Raw genomic sequence first — 24,157 nt, 5'->3', positions numbered from 1 at the left:
TCAAAATTACAAGAACCGATACACAACTTAAAACGGAAATCCACCAAAAAATCACCCATATTGGACTATACATTCCTTGGGACTCAGGACATAAAACAAAACAAAACCTCAACATACTAAGAAACCAAATAAACACAGCCATAAAATTATGCTCACCAGATAAAATTAATGATGAATTAGACAAAATAAAACAATACTTCATCAACATCAATAAGTTTCCTCCATAAACCGTAGAACACATTATACGCACACACCTAGACAGAAAGCAAAATCAACCAATAAAAGTAAATATATCTCACAAATCAAAAAACCTCAAAACCATATACTGCTGCATACCATATATTCCCGACATCAACAAAAAAATAACCAACATTTGGCAAAAACTAGTAACAAAATACAACATTCCAGTTAATAACAAATTTATTCAAAAACCAGGCACAAAACTGAGGTCTATACTATGTAAAAACTACACTGACAAACACCACACCAACATTATTTATAAAATACAATGTGATAACTGCCACGACTTCCATATTGGAGAATCAAGTTGAAAAATGGAAACCAGATTCAGAGAACATAAAGTCACCTTCACATGTTTTCGAACACTGCAAGTCAATTAAACACAACATAACCATAGAAAACACTCAAATACTAAATAAAGAAACAAACATAAACAAATGCAAAATTAAAGAAGCCTTACTTATACAACAACTTAAGCCCATAATAAACCAATACAAAGGAGCACCTTTATACCTATATTTAAATATATATATATATATAAAATAAGTAATATAAAATTATATATTCAAACAACTAAGCCTGCCCTTTACATTCCAAAACTCAGTTACACAACCCCTTTCAAACATGTGGTCAGCTTCCCCTCAGTTACCTCTTTCTTTCTTTGTGAACCTGACGATGACCAAAGAGGGTCGAAACGTTGTTCGCTCCTCTACGTAAAAATTTTCTCAACCCAAACGAGCTGTTTTAACATAAATATTTTTCTCTACAAGTAGGTTTTCTCGACATCACAACCTATCACTTTATAATTAAATACATTTTCAGGACAGAAAAACAGTATCTTCCAATATGGGAGATTACCTCTTCTTATATGTACAGCTCAAATTCTACTTTGAATAGGTGGAGGAACCAATGTGAAGGATGGAAACAAGTGTTCAAAAACCCACATGAAATGCATTCCCAACCAGGAAAGACACACATATGGGAGACTGCATCATTTCTATGTTCAAGGTATATTCTACATCCAATGTGGAAATAGGTATCCTGTACATAAATGGAAAGAGGGAGAAGCTCAACCAAATGGGAAAGAGAAAATGGGTGGATTCAAATCTAAATTACAATGTATATTGACATCTAGATAGGAATGTAGGGAAAGTTAAAATGGATGTGCTTCAAAGTGTATAATGGCTAGGATGCAATGGACTGCAAGTTGATGGTCAACTCTAGTGCAAACTGAACTACACCAGGATTACAACTTTTAATTCATTGGTAGGTGAAGAATCCACACCATCTTCACTTCAAGTTAAGTATTTACATCCATGTGAAACTTATCTACCAAATGGGGCATACATGTGCAAATCCACAACCATGCATACATCTGGGAACCTAAAATCCAAATGAAAGTATGAAGAGATGTGCCAATATGGAGGTTTGTACCAAACCAAATCCAACCTGACTGGAAACTCTCAGTATAACAGTAGCCTCAGGTGCTAAGGCAGTGTTAGAAAAAGAACTTTTGCCCCAAACAACAGCATCCTCCACACAGAACTAAACAAACATTGGATTGTAGGTGTGCACAACATCAACCTCCAGGATCCACTTCTTAGAAGTAAAGAATATGACAAAAAAATGACAAAACTGGAGTTAGGAGGAAGAATCACAACCAATACACTGTGTGATGATTTATGTTGATTGGTCAAGGTCTAATTTAAAACCACTCATTGGGAACCAACATCCAGGTCATGGTAGAATAAGTTCTCAGTTGAAGGGATGAACTCCAATGTGACAGATCTATTCTAAAGCAACATCATCCTCTAGATAAGGCTGCACAAAAGATGGAGCACATCATCAACCTCCAGGTCCCACTGCACAGAAGTAGATCACTTCTGTAAAATATATGCAACCTCACCTTCCAGATAGAACTGCATAGAAATTTGGCCTAACATCAATCTCCAAAACTCACAGCAAGGAGGTTCAGCACATGATTGGTGGGTTGCAAAACACTACTGCCCTGCTCTTTACTGATGGAAGTAATCACATTCAGGTGGATACTTCCATGATCCACCACTACAGAAGCTTGGAACTGGAAAGTTTCAAGGACTCCCACACACCACTAGGAGCAAAAGGTGGGATAAAATGCAGTGGAAAGTCCTGAAGAACACCAGTGGAGAAAGTGCAATGAATGACCACAAAAAATTCTGAAGAAAATCAGACCACTTCCAATTTATCAAAACAAAGAGACAGCAGGAAGTGGTAGCTATCCCCATTTGCTTAACATGCAATTCTAAGAGTTAATGTGGTCCAGAATAAGCATATAAATGAAGCAAACATATGACTAGGAAAAACCTACCAGCAATCTTGTGGAACATTCCACCTCAACAGTGTGTGTTATTGGCCATAGGTGTATATCTTGGCTATATGGTGTGGATTCGAGAAACAGGAAGCATACCTGGACAGACAATGCTTGCAACTGGGAAGAATCTCAATCCTAAATGTTACAATCCTATGAAGGGAAAAAATATACATGAAAAAAAGATAACGTACTCAGTCCCAGCCATATTAAAGTTCAAAGGATGGCAAAAGGCAGTGTCCTCATACAGAAGAAATGACTATCCAATAAAGGTAGTAAGAAATAAGTATGGGGTCTAGGGTACATGCTTGACTAAAGAGTTCCTCCAGTAAACAATGGAGGTGAGATTCCAGTAAAAAAGGGAATGTATACATGATCTTATGTGAAGAGACCTGAAAAAGAATTTTGGAAAAAAGAGACAGAGAAGAATAAATCAATCAAAGCTATCAATGATTCCAAATCATAAGAGTAAATTAGAAAATTCACTTACAAATGAAAGATGCCAGGAAATTGTAAGGAGGAAACAGGAACCACTAAAGGAGACAACAGAGCAATGAAGAGAAAAGCTGATTTGAAGCAGACCAGGAATAAAGGTGGGAAGTGGATGGAAGAGAAAATGGCAAGAAGGAAGAATGATTATCCCATGCCATCAAAAGTTTGGTGTAGAAAGATCAATCCAAAAGAACAACATGATGAAGAGATCAAATGGCTGGTCCAGTTTTCACTAAAAATCCACTAAAAAGGCTTGAGGATGAGGATTGATTGGTTGATTTAGTGTTTTATGGCACAAAAAAAGCTAAGTTATCTGTGCCAAACATCCAGTAAAAAGGTAAAAATCAATTAAATGTAGTAAAATACATAAAAGGAAAGAAGGTAAAACAAATCAGCATTGAAAAACAGAAAAAGCATAAAACCAATGTTGACACCTAGTCTACAATGTCAAGAGAGAAAGCAGAGTAAGAGAAGTTGTAAAGGACTTTCTCTAGCATAATGGTAATGATCATAACCTGCCAGGAGGACTAACAGGTAAGTACAAGAACCACCATCAGTCATCTGAAGTTGGCCTTTCCAGTCCTGGTTCCAAATTATGTGTCATAACAGCCATTATCAAAAGGTAAAGTAAATGTTGTAAAATTTGTAAAAGGAAATGAAGATAAAAACAAAACAGCAATTAAAAACATAAAATGGCATAAAACCAATGTTGACATCCAGTCTACAAAGTTGTAAAGGACTTTCTGTAGCATAATGGTAATGATCATAACCCATCAGGAAGACTAACAGGTAAGTACAAGAACCACCGTCAGTCACCTGAAGTTGGCCTATCCAGTCCTGGTTCTGGGTTATGTGTCATTATAGCCAGTACCAAAAGATAAAGTCATAAAAGTGTTAAAAGACATGCAGCAAAATTGTAATAACAACTCGCCAGGATGACTAACGGGTAGTTCAAACAACAGCGTTAGTCACCTTAAGTTGGCCTCTCCAGTGCTGGTGTCGAGTTATTTAATGTTCTGGCCATTTTCGAATTTCAAATTGAACTAGAGAGATTGAAACTCTTAAAAGAGAACCACAATTAAAAAGGTGTAATGAATAAATATCACACACTTAAATGACATTAAAAAGATTAATGGCCATTAAAAAACTAGAAACTTTATCAAGGTGGACAGTGTCACTGTCACCAATAACACTGTCCAATATTACGGACAAACCATGGGACAGAACATGTTTAAAATAGTGCCATTGTTCAGAGTCGTAACGATGGCAAGAAAGTAAAATGTGGCTTACAGTGATTTGAGTGTTACACAAACTACACATTGGTGCAACAGTTCCAGATAAAAGAAAACGATGAGTTAATAAACTGTGACCAATGCGTAGTCTAGTTAGAACAACTTCCTCCTTCCGAACCTTACGGAAGCTAGATGGCCAAAGCACAAGAAAGGGTTTTATTTGGAAAAGCCTGTTTTCGCGTTGCTCACTCCAAGTGGACTGCTAGCTGGCATGGAGCCAAGCCTTGAATACAGGACCATAGTCCATGTATGGAATAGGCATAGTGGTGATAGTGCTAGATCAGATAGATTTGGTTGTCGTGTCTGCAAGCTCATTCCCAAGAATACCAACGTGGCCTGGTATTCAGAAAAACTGGATAGAAGTAGATGTTAATGAGAAATGGGCCAGTCGGTTTTGAATATCAGCAAGAACAGGGTGTGAGCCAACGTGAAGCAATTCCAGGGCCAGTAGAGAACTAAACGAGTCAGTATAAATAGTGCAGTTGGAGTACCTCTTAGTTTCAATATGATCCAGGACAAGAGATATGGTGTACAGTTCAGCAGTGAATACAGAAGCTATAGAGGGGATTCTGCACACAACCACCGAACTGCAACAAACCATGGCAGAGCCACAGAGTTACCTGATTTGGAACTATTCGTATAAATTGGAATGGAAAGATTGTTCGAAAGGTGTTCAGTAAATAAAACGCAGTACTTCCAATCAGGAGTATCTGCCTTTCTCAGAAGACTTAAAGAAAGGTTACATTTGGGGACTGTAATGAACCATGGTGGAATGGGCTGACCAGTGTATTCTGCAATGTTATCCAAGGACAGACCCAATTCATCCAATTGTGCCTGGATGCAAAGGTCAAAAGGATCAATGGCAGATCGTCTGTTCTGAAAAAGTATAGCCCAATGAGGAAGGAAAACACATCCCCAAGTGGGATGCTTTAGTAAGGAATGAAGTTTTGACAGTTGCAAATGGCAAAGGTGCAGAGAAGGTTCATGAGATTCTATCTATACGTTTTGAACTGGAGAGGGGCAGAAAGCCCCAGTGCAGAGTCGAAGTCCTTGATGATGAATGGGGTCCAGCATCTTTAAGGCCGAGGGTCTGGCAGAGTCATAGACCATTGATCCATAGTCGAGTTTCGATCAAATAAGAGCACGATATATCTTTAACATAGAACATCGATCCTCTCCCCAACTGGTAATAGAGAGGACATGGAGGATGTTCAGTGCTCTTGTGCATTTGACCTGTAGCTGCTTTAAGTGTGGTATAAAGGTCAGCTTACAATCAAAGATAAGCCCCAAGAACTTGGTCTCAGGGACCACAGGCAGCAAAACTTCACCAATACGGAGTTCATGATCAGGGTAAATACCCCCATTGGCAGCAAAAGTGCATGCAAATGATTTTAGAGAGAGAGAAATTAAAACAATTCACCGTGGTCCACTTCAGTACACGATTGAGAGCAGTTTGCAGTTGCCGCTCAATATATCTCATGTTCGATGACTGACACAAGATGTGAAAGTCGTCGACATAGAGCCTGTTTGCAACAGTGAGAGGGAGTTGGCATTTATCTGTAATGGCATTTATCTTTATACTGAAAACTATGACACTCAAAACACAGTCCTGAGGGACCCCAATTTCCTGCAGAAAAGAACAGGAAAGTGTCAAACCCACACAAACTAGGAATCTCCCATCCATTAAATTTTTTTTTTTAATAAACATGGGTAAATGGCCATGTAACCAATATATATGGAGGTCTCGCAAAATGCCATACCTCCATGTGTTATAAGCCTTCTCAATGTCAAAAAATATTGATATAAGATATTGTCGTTTGAGAAAGGCTTCTCTAATCGATGTTTCAAGTCGAATTAGGTGGTCCGTGGAGGAATGCTGTCATCGGAACCCACACTGGGTGGGCAAACCCTTCTGTTTACGACCACGTCTTTTTTCCTTACTGTCCTTATTCAGAGGAGGTCTATCAACCTCCATGGATCCTGCTCTGGGTCGATTGGGCAGGTCTTTGTTGTTGGAAGGGAATTCCAGTGACTTAGGATGGGAACAAATGATTGTTTTGCAACTTAGGGTGAGAGAAAAAGATATATCTGAAGAAATGCCTATATTTGATACCAAAGGATGTGGATCTTGGGGTTTGTTGGAATGTATGGAAGGAACAGAGATGGGTGTAGAAGTCAATTCATCAACCTTTTTAACCACGGAGGTCAAAAGGCTTTTCATTTGTTTTGAAAATGATTCTTTTGGAGGCACAGAGAGATCTGTCTGCACTCCCACTGTAGTTGCAGGATGAAGTGCAGCGACATACGTCCGAGATGGAGTGGCAGACAACAATTTCCGAGCCTCAGGATAACTAATGTTATGAGTCGTTTTCAAATGCTGCACCTCTTTTTCCTCCAGCCATTTAGGGTAAGAATGAAAGTAGGACAGATGAGAACCATTGCAGTTGACACAATGTGGGTCTGTGTCACACTCATAGGCGTTGTGGTCCTTGCTCCCACAACGAGCACGTCTTTGAGTGGCTGAACCTCTGGCATTGGAAACACTGGAGAGGGTTTGGAATGTATGGCCATACCCTGCAATTTAGATAACCTGCCCTGATGGTGGCAGGTGCACGTGGTGATGTAAATGTCAAAATGAGGATATTTGTCGGCAGTGTAACTCCATCTTTGTGAGTGGAGATGTGCCTCACTGCAGAAACTACTTGAGTGGAGAAACCGTCGAGAATCTCTGACTCAGGGACGTTCTTCAAATTCTCTCAACAATAACTCCTCGTGATGAATTCAAGGTAGCATGAGGGGTAACCTCAATAGGTACATCCCCAATTGCCCTTGAATTCAAGAGGACTTCACTGTGTTGGGATGTGGATGTTTCAACCAATATGTCTCCAGATCGAAGCTTTTTTTAGTGACTTTGGAGAGCCAGCAAGTCCCTCTAGTCCCTTCTGAATAAAAAAGGGGGACATGTGCCATAAAGGTTTTTCTAAAAGAGAATGTAATATAAGAAAATGAGGTACGTGTGTTACAGATGTTGAAGATTGCTGCTCAGAGTATTCAAGACGTGGACGTTTACCTACTGAATGTTTTTTCACTATTTTATTTAAATTTTTCTTAGGAGGATCCATAGGAAAAAAGGAAAATTTTGATACCCACTGACCCCACCCACTAAGATGGGATGCATTACAATGTCATGCAAGGACATTGCACCAACGCCAGGGTTTCAGGAGCACTATACCCAAACACCAGCATCAGATACAATGCCCACAACACCTGATGAGAACTTCCAACACTGGTACTTGGTTGACTCTACCCCAAGTGGACCAGCCGATTGAGCCAAGGGGGACCAATCAAAGGCCGCCCGTCTACCGGAATTCAAGACCAAAGTGGTGTATTAGGGTTGACCACTCAACCACCAGGATCCTCTTCTCCCCTTCACGGGTCGCCACGCACGGCAAACACATGGGTGGATGTTTAGATCCCAGAGGAAGTAACCAGAAAGAACAGAACCTTCCCTGGGAAGTCCCCCTCACCACGTACAGGAATCCACCCCAAGGGGAGAGGATGAGGAACCAGAGACTAAAACAAAGAGGTAACTTGGTGTTGCAGTAAAGTGGCAAAAGAAATAAAATGAGAAGTACCCCACTTTTTCCATAGCTATCTGAAAACCTGAGAGTTAAGAAACTACTCTGTAGGTTAAACCTGGTCAGATCTTGAAAAACAATCATCCACAAGGTAAAGAGTTCCTAGACCATGACTTCCAAGGAGATTTATACACAACACTTGGGCTCAGTAAAAGTGGTCTAGTGTTTAACCACAAAGGGAATTGGAATGGGTGCTCCCACAGTGACTGAAAAAAGCAACAATAGTGGAATTGTCAGAACAGAGTATGACATGTTGATACTGTACCAGTGGATGAAAAGTAACAAGAGCATGTGGCACTGGCATAACTCCAGTATGTTGAAATGGTAAGGCATTATGATTTAAGACCATTGCATAGAAGCATGTTGCTGATAGACCCACATTCCCCAACCTTGAAGAGAAGCTAGTTTGGAAAAGGTGGAGGAAGCTGAATTACTACATTGTGCCATCCTTGTTCAACCACCAATGCAATTAGTCTGTAAGTGAAGAATGAAAGGTAACCAAAGAGTCCAAGGGATCCCGAGCAAGATTCCACTGTCTGCTGAAGAGAACACAAATGTGCCTGACCCAAAGAAATAAGGGTTTCCAGATACACTAAACTCCTCAAAAGTGACAGAATCTCTAGTGCAGCAACTGAGAAAGCAGCAAATGTATGGAGAACTAAAAGCACTATCAAATGGAAAAGAAGTGGAGAAAATTGAGCATGAATGAGGTGGGTGCTGAAAAATACACCCAAATGGATACAACTGTGTGAAGGCAACTAAAGTCTTCATGAACAATAGAATCCAACATGAGCTGCTACTGTCAGCAGCAGATGTGTGAGTGCATCGAGAAGATTTCAGTTTAAAATGAGCTAACAGTCATCCATGCAGTGGTGTAAGTTCAACCTTTAAAGCATGCAGAAGTTGGGTAAAAGTCATAACTACCCAATAAAATACATATAGTGCTGTAGTAAGACCAAAAGATGAAGCACAAAATTGATACTGTTTGTAGTGGACAAACCAAAGATAGCCTCTAGACTTATGATTGTGGGGCATGCAAGTCCAAGGCTTGTGACGTGCAAAACAAAAAAAATTGCATAAAGAGTGCAGCACTGAACAAGAATGTATGGTATCAGAGAATATCAAAAGACTCTAATGTACATTAATTTTAAATGGTTACTTTTTGGTTACTTTTAACTTTTACCTTATGACCATATAATCAATTCTTTCCATCATTAGACTGCTGCCATTTTGATGAGAATTGTTTGCAGTGTTTCTGACTGTTTGATGTTCTTGTTCACAATAAAATACATTGGCCATTCAACTGTAACCTTGAGTCATTGTGACAAAAACTAGCAACCATAAAGAAATCGTTTCAAATACATTATGCAACAGATTAATTTTTAGGTAATCTATCTATCTGTTTTATTCTACACTTTCTGGTTACATAATAATTTGTATATTTATCTTTTTAATAGATGGTAGGCTATATTATACATTGAAAATATACATATACAAAAAAAATTGTATTGAAAGTCTACAATTAAAAAAATGTAAATATTTCTTACAAATTATTTTATAATTTCAGTTTACCTTAATCAAATACATAATGGTCTCCCCTGTGATACTAGCTTTATTACTATTATCAATTTTATTATTGTTTATGTGGTTATTTATTTTACAGCACAAAGCTGCATTGGGCTATTTGTTTTATTTGGAGAATCAAACCCCACATTTTAGTACTGAAAGTCTGTATGAAATATTGCTGGTCCACTAAGGGACAACAGTTATTTAACAATTAAAACACAAAATTAAATAGAAAAGCATCACCAATTTAAAAAAAAATTCATTAAAATGTAAAAATATTACAACATACCTTAATCTCAAGATTGTGTGTTGTGTTTGCTCGATAATTTGCTCTAACCAGGTATTGCTATTTAAAAAAAAAGGAATTACAAAAATTAAAACAAAAACATAAAAACTAAACTATGAAAACAAGCTAAAGTTCTAAGAAGGTGGTTTGAAAACTTATGGTTAAATGGTACAGAAAAATATGTTACAAGTGGACATCCAAGTAGACATGTAGGTTCACATCAGTTTCAGAATCAGTCAATTAACAAATTTAAGTGCTAACTTACAGTGCATCTTTTCAAATCACAGCGTGTATAAAAATGTTCTGCATAATTGTAGACTTCTTCATGCTTTCTATACACCATAAGATAATGAAACAGCTTTCCTGCACTTTAGTTTTAGCCTGTGTGTGGAATATATTTCTTTGATACATAAACTTTCACTTATGAAACTGCCACCAAATTATTCTGGTACTTCACAATAAAACAACCAGTTATCTTGCATAACTTGGATATCTATACAGATGAATCTCCTGTGCTTGTTCACTTATTTGCAGCAGCCTGCAGGAGTGCAAACGTTTTTAATTCCTGATGAACCAGCTCTATGTTAATATGCATGAAAAAGCATTTACTCAAACTGAAATTTTACTAGTCTATCTTTTTTACTATAATAACTAAATTATTATAAATTGCAAATATGTAGATTGAAATGACTTCTTCCAGAATATTATAAAACTAAAATGATTTAGTAGAGTGTATTTGATATATACATATGGACAAGATAACCACTCTACGTGTGATACGACTGGCATCCCTCATCGAATGAAAATATTATTATTTAATTCAAAATGTATGAAAACTTCCAACCTCTGAACAGGTTATCCAGCATATCTATACAATGAAATCAAAACAACCAAAAGGCAGTTTGACATTTTGAACATCTCCCCCATTTCCTTGAACTTACAAAAAAGGCCACAGAGTTCCAAGTGGATGTTTTAAGTCATTTCCCTTAAACACAACAGTTTCATCAGAAAAAATAATCTTGTATTACAAATTATTATAAATAAAAACTATTAGATTAGACATTAAGTTACAAGTCAACAAGTGAGTCACATATTTCTATGTCAGAATTATGACGGACTAACCTACTGTTGATGTAGAGGCAACTGATTATACAAAAGTCTCAGCAATAATAACAATCTAAAAAAAAAAATATGACAATGGGTATAATTTTTGTATTATAATAATTAAATATTTGGTTGGATTTTTACATGCATGCATGCACTTAATACACTCAGAACTACAACAGCACCAGATAATGTATATGGACTTCACAGTTACCCAAGTTCAAAATTTGTTTGTCCCAGGTATCTGGGATAGTGAATTTTTATGCCCCTATAACATACATTTCAAGGGATTGTGATAAACAGAGCTGATAAACAACAAGTGTAAAATGATCATAAGAAATATCATTGAAAACTGAAGCTTCACAGAACCACATTACCAGCATACAATTCATAAACTTGTAAAAATGTATAACCCCAATTTTTTTTTTAACTTTTGGTATGCAAATAACATTTTTTTTAAATTTCATTGTGCTTAGCAATACAAAGTATATTTTATTACCAATACTAAGAAAAAAAGATACAACAACAAAAAAAGAATTCCATGTAACACAATCATAAATTAATTTAAAATATGATAGTTATGACTGAGGCTAATCACTGTTGAGAAATTATCAGGAATGTATGTGATTGTAAATAATCCACTAACACAGCATATAAAGCATACGTTTTACAACTTTCCATCAGTGTGGTTCGATCAAGAGCTTCAGGCCCAGCAATTTGGCGTCGCTTACTGACCCCAAGGGTTCCTGTCACTGGGTGAGGTGTCGGAAAATGAATATTTTGATGATGATATTCTCTCAACAACTGATACAAGGAATGTTCCAAAACTGCTTTGTTTTCAAGAGGAGCAGGTACTGCTGTGGCCTATTATGCAAACACAATGATTCAATAAAAAATAAAAGAAAACAAAGTTAAAGGATCAAACTAGGGCTTCTGTCTCAATGAAGCCATTTTACCACCTCAGCATAAAAACACTTGACATTTTTTTCTTTCTTTTCGATAACAACTAGAAATGTTAACTGAAGAGATAAGAAAATTAGTAACAAAAACTAATAAACATCACCAAATGAAATGAATATTAATCCTGAGGATTTAGGCAGGTCAAAGAGTATATATGATGATTTTTAAGAGTTATATTCAAAAGTGGATCAAACTACTTTATTATATGTTAATCATCTTAGTTATTATTTGTTTTTGAATTTCACACAAAGCTACACAAGGGCTATCTGCACTAGCCTTCCCTAATTTTGCAGTGTTAGACTAGTGGGAAGGCAGCTAGTCGTCACCACCCGCTGCCAACTCTTGGGCTACTCTTTTACCAACGAATAGTGGAATTGACAGTCACATTATAACAACCCCATGGCTGAAAGGACGAGCATGTTTGGTGAGACAGGAATTTGAGCCTACGACCCTTGGATTACGAGTAAAGCGCCTTAACCACCTGGCCATGCCAAGCCTATCTTAGTTACTATCTATTATCTATGATCGATAGAAAGCCAAGGCTTTTCCTCTATCAAATGACTCATTATATAACATTATTTTCTGAACAGAGTTTTCAGTTCCAATGTTAGTAAAAGCTTTATTATCATAGGAAAGATAACGACTAAATTGGGTTAATCAGCTTTTGTATCTTAGAATGGCTGGTATGGGTATTAACACTTACTTATAATGCAGAGAACAAAGTATCGACCTTCTTAGGTCATCTTTCAGTTAATTTAGAAAGCCTGGAAAATTATAGTAGTTCCAGAAAATTGTCTGTTTTTTGCAAGTTATTACACTATGTAACACAAATTTTGTTCCTGGATAGTACGTGTTATTTCTTAATTGCTTATGCTGTAAAGGTACAGAAAATGGCCACTATTCCCTTCAAAATTTCCTTTTGTGACCTGGATAACAAAATTTAGAAATTAACCTATTTTCAGTGTAAAAATTGACCAATTTGCACATTTACATAAGGTCTGAATAAAACAACATATGAATCAAGATTTACATGTATTTATACTAAAGTTATACAAAAATGTTAAAGACACCAGCTTTGAACTTTGCCTCAGACAGCTTAGGGAAGGTACTTGAAAGCTGCAGACTCCTTATCAAGAGCTGTGATAAATTGTTTCATAAGACCCAATTTTATGTGTAATGGTGGGAACAACACCTTCTGGAGGTCCACTAGTGACTCACACTTGACATTGTGCCTTCCCACAGCAAACTCGGTGTATTGTGGCCAGTGCTTCCTGTTGTAGTGTGCTGCAGTGTCCCTGCTGTCTCAAAAGCAAAAATAACAGGGAAACTTGGTAAAGCATCCTTTGGAGACCCATCAGGAATGCCACCATTTTGAAGTGTCTGATAACTTCCCAGCCACACTCATCTTACTTCAAGGCTTCTAGCATGGTCTTGACACTGTTGTATTCCTTTTTGAGGTGCACCGAATGAGCCAGGGAAAGAGAAAGACACTTATTCCCGTTATGGAGCAGTACAGCTTTGAGGCTTCTGGATGAGTTATCAATGAAGAGGTGCCACTCAGTCGGGTTTCAGGCATTTCCAATTGCCTCGCACAGACCGGATACATTGTGGCAGAAGCAGAGCCCATCTTGACGAGTGAAGTTCTACAACATTCTAGAAAATTCTACAACATTTTAGAAAGTTCTTGAAAATTCTAGTAAGTTTGAGAAAATTCTTTATCAGCAACTCAGCACTGATTTTCCTGAAATGTTCTGGAAAAATGAGTCAATTTGAAAATTTCATTACCCAGGTCACAAAAGCAAAGTTTGAAGAGAAAAATAGGTCTTTTCCATTTGCTTTAGGCATAAGCAATTGGGAAATAACACTAACTACCCAGGAACAAGAAAAAGTAAAAATTTTGTTACGTAGTGTTACAATATATTCTTTGGTGCATTATTTAATTGAATAAAAATTATTTAATGCAGTACTACCATTAGTATAAAAAAAGGTAGGGTTAAGTGTCATCAACATTCAACACCAAGAAAAAAGAAGGTCAAGATAAATACCTCATTTCATGTTTTTCATATTCTTTTTTTATTTATTATTATAACAGAAACAAAAATATAAAAATTAAGAGCTTTTTAAGTTAGCTGAAATTATATTAGGTAAAATAAATAATAATATAATAATAATGTTTCACGGAGCACACATGAAAGAAGCTCATGGGTAACGTAATTCAATACTATAATGTGAGCCGAATGTTCCCCAAGTGATCAACAACTTGTAATGGCATGAATATTAGTTTCACATGGTTCAAAGGGCAGTAATATAATAAAATTTGATTATAAACAGTTGTATACTCTTATGGGTTTAAAGCTGTGGTTGAAAAAATTTAAGTGTGTGTTCAGTAGATGTGAATCCCTCAACTGTGTCATCTACATTTCTGCACCAGTATAGTGGTGGATGTAATGCTGTGTTAATTGCTTGTGTTTAGAAGATCTAGCCAGGAGACTTGTGATACTTTCCACAGAAAACATGAACAAGAAAACAACCGAAAACAACCAACAGAAAAAAGACAACTTAAACAATTTTATTGACATCCAACAGCCAAACTTCCCAGGAAAAATTAAAAATTTATATTTTCCAGAAACACCTAAAAACAACATATTAAATGATTTTTTTCAAAGAATTTTCTCACAAAACCATCAACATAATTTCATAAAACAGAAAACTAAAAAACAATCTTACAAAAAGAGACATTAATTCCATTAAAAACCTAAAAGGCAAAAACATAACAATTCTGAAACCAGATAATGGAAACACTATAGTCATAATAAACATGAATGAATACACCCAAAAATAAAGAACATCCTATCAGACACTAACAAATTCAATCTAATACACACAAATCTAACAAAGACACATGAAATGCAACTAAACAAAATACTACTAATAATGAAAAAAGCCAACAGAATTTCAAAAACACTTTATTCCTACCTACGCAAAACTAACTCATGCACACCACAAATATATGGCATTCCCAAACCTCATAAACCAGATTGTCCATTATGACCGATAATGTCCACATATAAATCGTTTAATTACAATCTTGGTAAATACATAGCATGGGCATTCTCCAAATATATAACATAAGCCAGTCATTCATCAGACTCTTTTAATTTCAAGTCTAATCTTAATCAACTTAATCATAAAGCCTTAGTGGCCAGTTTCAGTGTTATATTCCTCTTTACAGAAGTTCCAACTGCTGAAGCCTGCAAGATAGCCTTAGAAATCTATATCCGAGACACTAACCCATCTATAGACATTCCCAGCAACCAATTAGCAACCCTCATAGAATTCACCATGATGAAGACAAACTTCATGTTCAACAACCACAACTATATACAAAGAAATGGCCTAGGCGTGGGTAACCCAGTATCACGAATTCTAGCCAATATTTTTATGACACAAGTTGAAACACAAGCAATTAACACAGCATTACATCTACCACTATACTGGTACAGATATGTAGACGACACGGTTGCAGGATTCACATCTACAGAACACACATTTAAATTTTTTCAATCACATTAACGCTATACATCCCAACATCAACTTCACATGTGAACAAGAAGAAAGCAATCAAATATTGTTTCTTAACCTCAAAATTACAAGAACCGATATACAATTTAAAACAGAAATCCACCAAAAAAATCACCCACATTGGACTATACATTCCTTGGGACTCAGGACATAAAACAAAACAAAAACTCAACATACTAAGAAACCAAACAAACATAGCCATAAACTATGCTCATCAGATAAAATAAAAGATGAATTAGACAAAATAAAAACAATAGTTCATCAACATCAATAAGTTTCCTCCACAAACCATAGAAAACATTATATGCACACACCTAGACAAAAGCAAAATCAACCAACAAAAGTAAATATATCTCACGAATAAAAAAATCACGAAACCATATACTGCTGCATACCATATATTCCTGACATCAACAGAAAAATAGCCAACATTTGGCAAAAACTAGTAACAAAATACAACATTCCAGTTAATACCAAATTTATTCATAAACCAGGCACAAAACTGAGGTCTATACTATGTAAAAACTACACTGACAAACACCACACCAACATTTATTTATAAAATACAAAGTGATAACTGCCACAACTTCTATATTGGAGAAACAAGTAGAAAAATGGAAACCAGATTCAGAGAACATAAAAAGTCACCTTCACACGTTTTCAAACACTGTAAGTCAAATAAACACAACATAACCATAGAAAACACTCAAATACTAAATAAAGAAACAAACACAAAATTAAAGAGGCCTTACTTATACAACAACTCAAGCCCAAAATAAACCAATACAAAGGAACACCTTTATACCTACACTAAAAATAATAAAATAAATAATATAAAATTATATATTCAAACATCTAAGCACACCCTCTACATTCTGACACTCAGTTACACAACCCCTTTCAAACACGTGGTCAGCTTCCGATCAGTTACCTCTTTCTTTCTTTGTGAACCTGACGATGACTGAAGAAGCTTGAAATGTTGTTCGCTCCTCTAGGTAAAATATTTTCACAACCCAAATGAGCTGTTTTTACATATATATTTTTAATCAATGCATAAATTTAAATTTCTTGTGCATAATAATTATAAAGTCTACAATTTTACATGAAATATTGACTGTATAATTTTAATATTTTTGCAACATAAATATCATGGCCCTGTTTATTTAAACATTTCTCAGTTCCTTATATCCTGATGCTAAGAAAATTATTAAATTATTTCTTGATCTATATATATTTTAATGACATAGAGGAACAACCACAGGAAACAGTCCAGGAATAAAAGAGTAACAGTACATGTGAACTACAAAGTGCAAAGTCATGCTTTAGGAAAAATCAGAGTAGACAAAAAGCCTAATAATTCTATTATAGACATACATATTTATGCTAACACATTGATTCAAGTTAATATTTTAATTTCCATTTTCTCTACAATATCACTGACTGTAAATACTATCATCAACATACAATGCAATGAAAGTTTTTAAAACTGAGAAACAGAACTATGTTCATACTTTTCAATTTTTCATAGAACATTTTAAAATAACTTCTTTTAGCAATATTTGTAATTTCAAGTCTCTTTCCTTTCACATACATATTATTTTTGTTTTGTTTCCCTTTGTCATCGTTTACCATGTATTATTACTCTTGACACAAGTTAATAACACACTCAGGCTGTATTACAATATTTATAGGAGCATTGTACATGCCTTTGGCAAAATTATCTTACACTCGCATGAGATCATAAGCCTTAAGAACTGGGGCAATCTTTTGAATGAATGTAAAAAATGTTTAAAACTTTCAATTATGCAGTTAAAAATATAAATAATACATAATTAACTAAGATATAAAAGTGAAACCTAAATGTAATTTAACTGTCTCTAACTATTACATTTCAGTAAGACAAACTGTAAGTGCTTTCATAAAGAGTTACAACTACCTGATGATAACTAAATGTTAATTGCAAAATAAGTATTATTGGATTATAGTGTAAAATGAGCTCTTTCTAATGAATATGTTCATGTGTGTCAAATAAACATATGTTGTAAAACTCAAGAAATTTTTAGAAGGCTGGAGTGGCACTTTAAGGAATTGAAAATGTACCTCTACAGTTTTAACAGAATTTGGCCAAAGAACTTTGAAACGTACACGTCAATAGGGCATGTAAATGAAACTGTTTTCTACACATACACTTACAGAATGGCATTATATGAGTCAAGACTGAAAAAGTAAAACTTAATTTTTTTTATAATTTGTGGGTCACGTAACAAAACGTTTTAAAGGTTTCTTTTTAAAGATAAAATTGAACTTAAATAATTTAAAACTTAGAATTACAACACAATGTTAATTTCATTGATATACATTGGTAGTACAGTTGTTTAGTTGAATTCTGAGTGTAACATAATGGCTTGCACAGAAAGGTCTTTAAAGATGTATCCGTGTTTAATGGTACAATGGGAAAAAGTTTATAACAAGCCTGCAAATACCTCAGACATCCACTGTGTACCCACACACAACTTATAAATACATAAAATACAGATATTTTTTGTGGTATTCATAAACCTTAAAATGGACCTTAAACAACTGAAGTTATTGTTATAACAACATGCATTATAAGTACATGTTTTACACAAACTATCTGTAATAAAAATTTCAATCAGAAATATACTAGATATACTAACCTTTACACAAGAAGATATTAACATTTGTAACCCTGAATACTGAATGTGAAATACTGGAATTCACCTGAATCATGTAGACATTAATCTCGTAAGAGATTATAGAGATTAGAAACAGATAAAGCATCAGTAAAGGTATTCTCCAGGGTTTTAAAAGAGGTCAAAGATCAGATATGCAAATCCCTCTTTCATTTCTGATAAGTTAATCCTTTCAGCACGTGCCAATACATTTTATATCACTTTAACTGGTGAAGGAGTATCTATATACAAAAAACATACTGTAATTCTGAGCATTCTTCACAAAATCTTGTATGATTTTTGTTCAAGTTTATAAGTATTTTGCACAAAAAAGAATGACATTATTTCAATTATATTTTCTAATAAAAATGCTATTTATCTAAAGCAATTATTTGTTCAAATTATTAAGACAGTTCAAGTGAGAGTGATTTTCATTTTAAGTATAAAACTATTTCTCTTCCCCTTATAGTTTCATATTTCATTTACATAATCTCTAGAACATCCTAAAACGTTTTCTTTTATTTCCCTTACCATATCATTAACTCTAGCTAATTATCATTAATGTACAATGTATTGAAATAATTAAAATTAATTTTTTGTAAAGTATCTTTAAATATTTTATTTTTGTTATATTCGTAATTTCAGGCCATTTCCTTTTCACACATAGTTAATTATTGATTAATTTTCCTTTCTTTCATTTCATGCACAGTTTTCCAAGTTAATTATCTCAGTACACACTTGGTTGATTTGATCAACCATGACTTATTTGTACTCATTTGAAATCTTTATAGGTTTAATACTTCAACTTTCATTATAGTGTGTATATCTTCACAAAATGTGGTAGCCTTTCAATAAACATTACAAATCTTTCACAAACAAAAAATTATATTTTTAGTGAAGTATTTTTAATAAACTAAAATAATGATTTGTCCATGAACATGTAGAGTATTTGTTTTGAATAGTCAGCATGTAAAATAATTTTCACAGCAAGATTAAAAACACTTTTCCACATCTTATATATCTCAAATTTCCTTTGTTTGATCTCCAAAACCTCTTAAATACATTTCAAATATTTGTTTACAGTAAAAAATTAATATCCTGTTCTTTTCTCTACCTTAACTTTTTACAAAGTTTGTCAATCTGTAACCACCAAAAAAAAAATAAACAAATCTAAATTACCTTCTCTCTTTCTAAAATGATTTCAAATTGTCACATGAAATTACATTTGTTAATCCTAAGCAGCTTTAAAGTGTTAACAGTATACATCTATTTATAATTAAATTTTACTTATAATTACCTTTGAACTGTGTCTGACTACTATTTGCACCATTATAAATTGTAAAACATTTGGAATATTCAGTACATGTTACATTATTAAATTATGTTGCCCATGAGCTGCTTGCATGCATAACTTGTAAAGCATATTTATTGTATTATTATTAATATTTATTTTACCTAAAATAATCTTAACTAACTTAAAGAGATCCATACTTTTAATTTTAGTTACTTTTACAATAAAAAAAATAAACATGAAATAAAGTATTTAACATTTCGTTTTCTTGCTGTTGACTGTTAATGACCCTACGTTTTATACTAACAGTAGTAATGCACTAAATAATACACCAAAAGACATAGAATAATAATAATAATGCACAAAAACAGACAATTTTCTAAAACTATCACAATTGTTCTGGCTTTTTAACTATGTGACAAGCACCATTACATATTCATCCAAACTATTTATCTTTCCTGTGGGAAAAAAGTTTGTACCAAAAAGAAATTGACAATTCTCTGTTCAGAACATAATATAATACTTCATTTGATAGATTAAAACCTTGGCTTTCTATTAGTTATAAATAATATAGAATTAAATGTAATAGAGAACTATTTAACAAATCCTGATAGAGAGGATGTTACAAGTAGGTGTGGCAAGAGGGGTCTGATTTTCTATTTGATATAATTTTTGTATTTCAATATTTAAATACATGGTTGGATTTTTACACACACATGCATGCATTTAATACAAGCAGAGCTACAATGATAAAACTTTTTAAATCTTATACATTTAAGAACTTGAAACATATAATAATAAGGTATGGATTAATAGCAACAATTTTATGCAATACTAATTGTCATAACATAAACACAATATAGTTTAATAAATTTTGAATGCAAGCCAATAACTCATCATGATCTGCATAGTAAATGATGTCTGGGCAGAGATGGTTAATATTCATCTTGACACATCAAGAGTGCTTTTGAGGCATACATTTTCATTGGAAGAAATGTGCAACCCTTTAGGCAAACTTTTTTCAGAGTAATATTGTAAGCCTTGAGAATTAAGGCAAAGTATAATGTATACCTAAGAAATGTTTAAACCTTAATTATTATGCATTTTAAAATAGATAACCCATTGTGTTTGTGCTTAACTTCAAAACAAACAAACAAAAAATTAAAAAGGTGTTACATTTTGAGCAGGTAATTTTTTCATGTTACGCCCTCTCAAGATTTGAAAATCCTGACTTTCAATGCACAATTAATTAAAATATAATAATGAAACCTAAATACAATTTAAACTATCTTCAACTATAACATATTTAGGTGAGAAACAACCATATTTGATTAAGAAGCAAACAATGCTACAGTCACTTACATATTCTCTGTGATGTCAACTTAAATCAATTTCTAAATAATCATTGTTATATTATAATGTAAAATGACCTCTTTCTAATGACTATGCACATGTGTATGTAACACCTACATATAGGTTCTAAAGCTCAAACAAATTCGTTGAAAGTGGGCATTGTACCTGTCAGGATTTGGGAAAATTTATTACACTGTATTTATTCAGAGAACTTTGAAATGCATGAGTCAAAAGGTTATGTATGCAATTGATATCTCTACTCAACTAGCACTGTACTACTGAAGATACAGAGAGTCAAAGCAGACACTTTTCATAGCTTGTTGGCCACATGAAAATTCACCTGAAGTTTTAAGTAGTTTTTAAAAGTTTATTTTGAAATAAATGATATTCAAAATTTAATTAAACATCTTTACTAGTAGAATATGTGAACAAAAATGAATGTCATAATGCAAGTTATCATTCAAAGTCTTTTAAGAGATTCTAAATTGTTAAAAAGTTAAAAATATAGGCCAGTTAGTCTTAATTCTGTTGCTCTCTCATAACAGTAGCTTTACAAAATCATTAAACAAAATTTGGTATCATGAATGAAAACTACCATGGATCTACCTATGAGAAATCTTCCATTACTAATCTGTAATCTTTTTTCAAGGATATTATATGCTAGTTGGAGGATGAAATATTCATGAGCTTAGTGTACTTAGGTTTTCAAAAAGTGTTTTTAAATGTGCAACACAAAATATTAACTTAGAAAGTCACACGATTAGGATTGGTGAAAGGCTAGTTAATTAAAATGTAGGAGTATTATTTGATAGAAGAGGTACTTATCAATGTAGTCAAGTCAATCTGAACCTTTATTACCAGCTGACTCACAAGTAAGTGCTTAAATTTTGGCTTATTATTATTTATAATAAAATAATATTGATAGTGGCATAGTTAGTCAATCAGTAAAGAAAGCAAAGTTGTTGATGACATTACATTCTGATATTTCTAGCTTTACTGAGGTAAAACACAATAACATGGAGGAATTAGTAGATAATAAAATATTTGGCAAATATTGATTAAGTGTACAATATGTAATTTGGAATACACATTTAATACAGATGGGAAGCCACTTCAAAATGTAAATAAAGAAGAGGATCTTTGCATAGCGGTAGATAAGTCACTCAAGCCATCAGAGCATGCTTTGTTGGTTGCAGTTGCTCCTAGAATTTTAGGGTATATTTACAAATATGCTGATTGATTATGAGTCAAAAAAGTTTATTACTTTTCTATAGAAATCACTTTTTAGATCTCACTTTGAAGACTATGCAATATTTTATTCTCCTTATCATAGAAATGATATTGTCCTACTAGAAAAGGTTTAGAAGAAAAGAAAGGTAAGAGACAATCTTATTGAAAGTTACAAGATTATCTCAAAGATCAACAGGACATATTATTCCAGTTTCTCTGTGGTATATTCTGAAAATAATAAGCAGAAAAAATATTTTAAAGAAAGTCTATATGCCAGTTAAAGAGTTATTTTTCTAACAGTGTGATTGACTTATGGAATAAATTCCATCAGCAGTACAGTATACAGAGGTCTTCAGATTTTTCAATTAATAAAGTATGTTTCAAGTTCACCACAAATTTGTTGTTACAGTCTAAACACAATAAATCACTGGTTAAAGAGTGTTGCTAAGTTCCCTTTCTTCAAGAATCCATCGTTCTAGTTCATTCCTCACATTGTCAGGTGAGCTTTCTTATGTGAAAGATTATTTTGAACTAGAATATAATGTAAAGACAGGCAGTAATCTTTTTTCACTGGTGGTTCAGGTAATACCTTAAGAATGTAAGCTCTCTTGTGTTTCTATTGATCATGGGTGACCAGGGTAGAATTCTGTAAGTTGGTTTTCTCTCCTATCTTATGGTCAGTCAGGTGAGTAATGACAAGACCAACATAGGTTAGCCAGAACTGTGAATAAATAAGTCATTCAAACTGAAGTGAGTGGGCACTGACTGTGCAGTAGTAATTGGAAGACACACATAGCATTTTTGATTACATACATATAGAAAATATGCATTTTGTGTAGTGATAATTATTTTAGGAAAAATCATGTGAGTTGAGTGTTGTCTGTGTAATACTTTGTAAATAAAAAAGAAAAACAAACTAAAGTTGAAACTGAAACCAGTCACCACATGATGATAATAATGTCCCATCACGTAAAATGCTCGTAGAATTGAGAAGTTTGAATGGAAACATTAATTTGCAATTCAGATACCTCAGACAAAGGTCTTTCTAACAATATGAGATTACTAACACTTAAGTGAGAAAGTTTCGAGAAAAGTTCTGGACATAAAAACACAAGCATATTGTTTATATAAATACATCATAGTGGATGAATTATACTACTTTAACACAATTCAGTTAGATAATGATAAAAATTTAAACTTTTATATATTTTTAGGACACTTAGGTAAAATCTCTTACCTTATTCTTATCTTGTGCTGTCAAGTGACAAAGTGAAAAACATAACTGCACCCCTGGGAAAAGCTGTGAACAGAACAATAAAATTAAGAATTCTTTCCAATTAAAATATTTTTATATTTCTCAAGCATAGAAAGACATGTTGTTTCAAGTAAACATGTTTGTTATTCAAAACTTCCATAGTAAGATCTTGCACACAAGTAATGAAATTTATGTAACAATATTTTTACACTTGTCCATTTCACTACAGAGACTTAACAAATTTGGTGTGCTCTTAAACCTATGACAATGACAAATGGAAGTACGTTATATAACTTTTGTTGAATTTTGTTCCAGTAATAAATCAACAGAGATAATTATTTAAAACTTGACAAGAACCTTTCAGAAAAGCATGTAGTTTGAGAAAAATACCACTATTTTCTGCTATTTCTAATAGAAATAATTATTTAATTTAGTAAGTTGCACTCGGATCCTGAATCTTTTACCTGCAAGGTTATTTTCAGTTTAAGTATACAACTACTATTTATTATCTTACAATTTGCACATTTTACTCACACAATCTCTAGAACCTCCTAAATGAATATCAAAGGTTTTTTAAGGTAAATGTTTATATTTTATTTTCCTTTTTCTTTACCATATCACTAACTACATCTATTATCATAAATTTACAGTGCAATGAAAAGCTTAAAATTAAAAAACAGAAATACCTATGTACCTTTTACCTCTTCAATGAATAATCTTAAAATATCTTGTTTGTATTATATGTATAATTTCACATATTTACTTTTCACTTAGTTTATTTTTGATGTTTTATTTTTTCTTTCTTATTCTCTACCATTGATTTTTATG

At 33.7% G+C, this 24,157-nt stretch overlaps 1 protein-coding gene across 4 annotated transcripts in view; it reads right to left on the bottom strand.

Annotated features, from left to right (window-relative positions):
- Positions 1–24,157, bottom strand: part of MED17 (mediator complex subunit 17) — a 72,675-nt gene that overhangs the window by 24,786 nt on the left and 23,732 nt on the right. For 2 of the 4 annotated variants that reach the window (XR_013031213.1, XM_076513075.1), the window contains exons 8-10: positions 23,312–23,374; positions 11,612–11,829; positions 9,865–9,921 (exon numbers count right to left, since the gene is read on the bottom strand). Coding sequence is in view for 3 of the 4 variants with exons in the window: in XM_076513075.1 (XP_076369190.1) it covers positions 9,865–9,921; positions 11,612–11,829; positions 23,312–23,374 (338 nt within the window). In the remaining variant the exon portion in view is untranslated. The remainder of the gene's footprint in view (positions 1–9,864; positions 9,922–11,611; positions 11,830–23,311; positions 23,375–24,157) is intronic. The other 2 variants (XM_076513083.1, XM_076513090.1) reach the window with 2 other exon arrangements.

This window comes from Tachypleus tridentatus, chromosome 1 (assembly GCF_004210375.1).
Source record: "Tachypleus tridentatus isolate NWPU-2018 chromosome 1, ASM421037v1, whole genome shotgun sequence".
Taxonomy (NCBI): Eukaryota; Metazoa; Arthropoda; class Merostomata; order Xiphosura; family Limulidae; genus Tachypleus; species Tachypleus tridentatus.
Note: the sequence above shows the minus strand (reverse complement) of the source record. Positions and strands in the feature narration are given on the sequence as shown.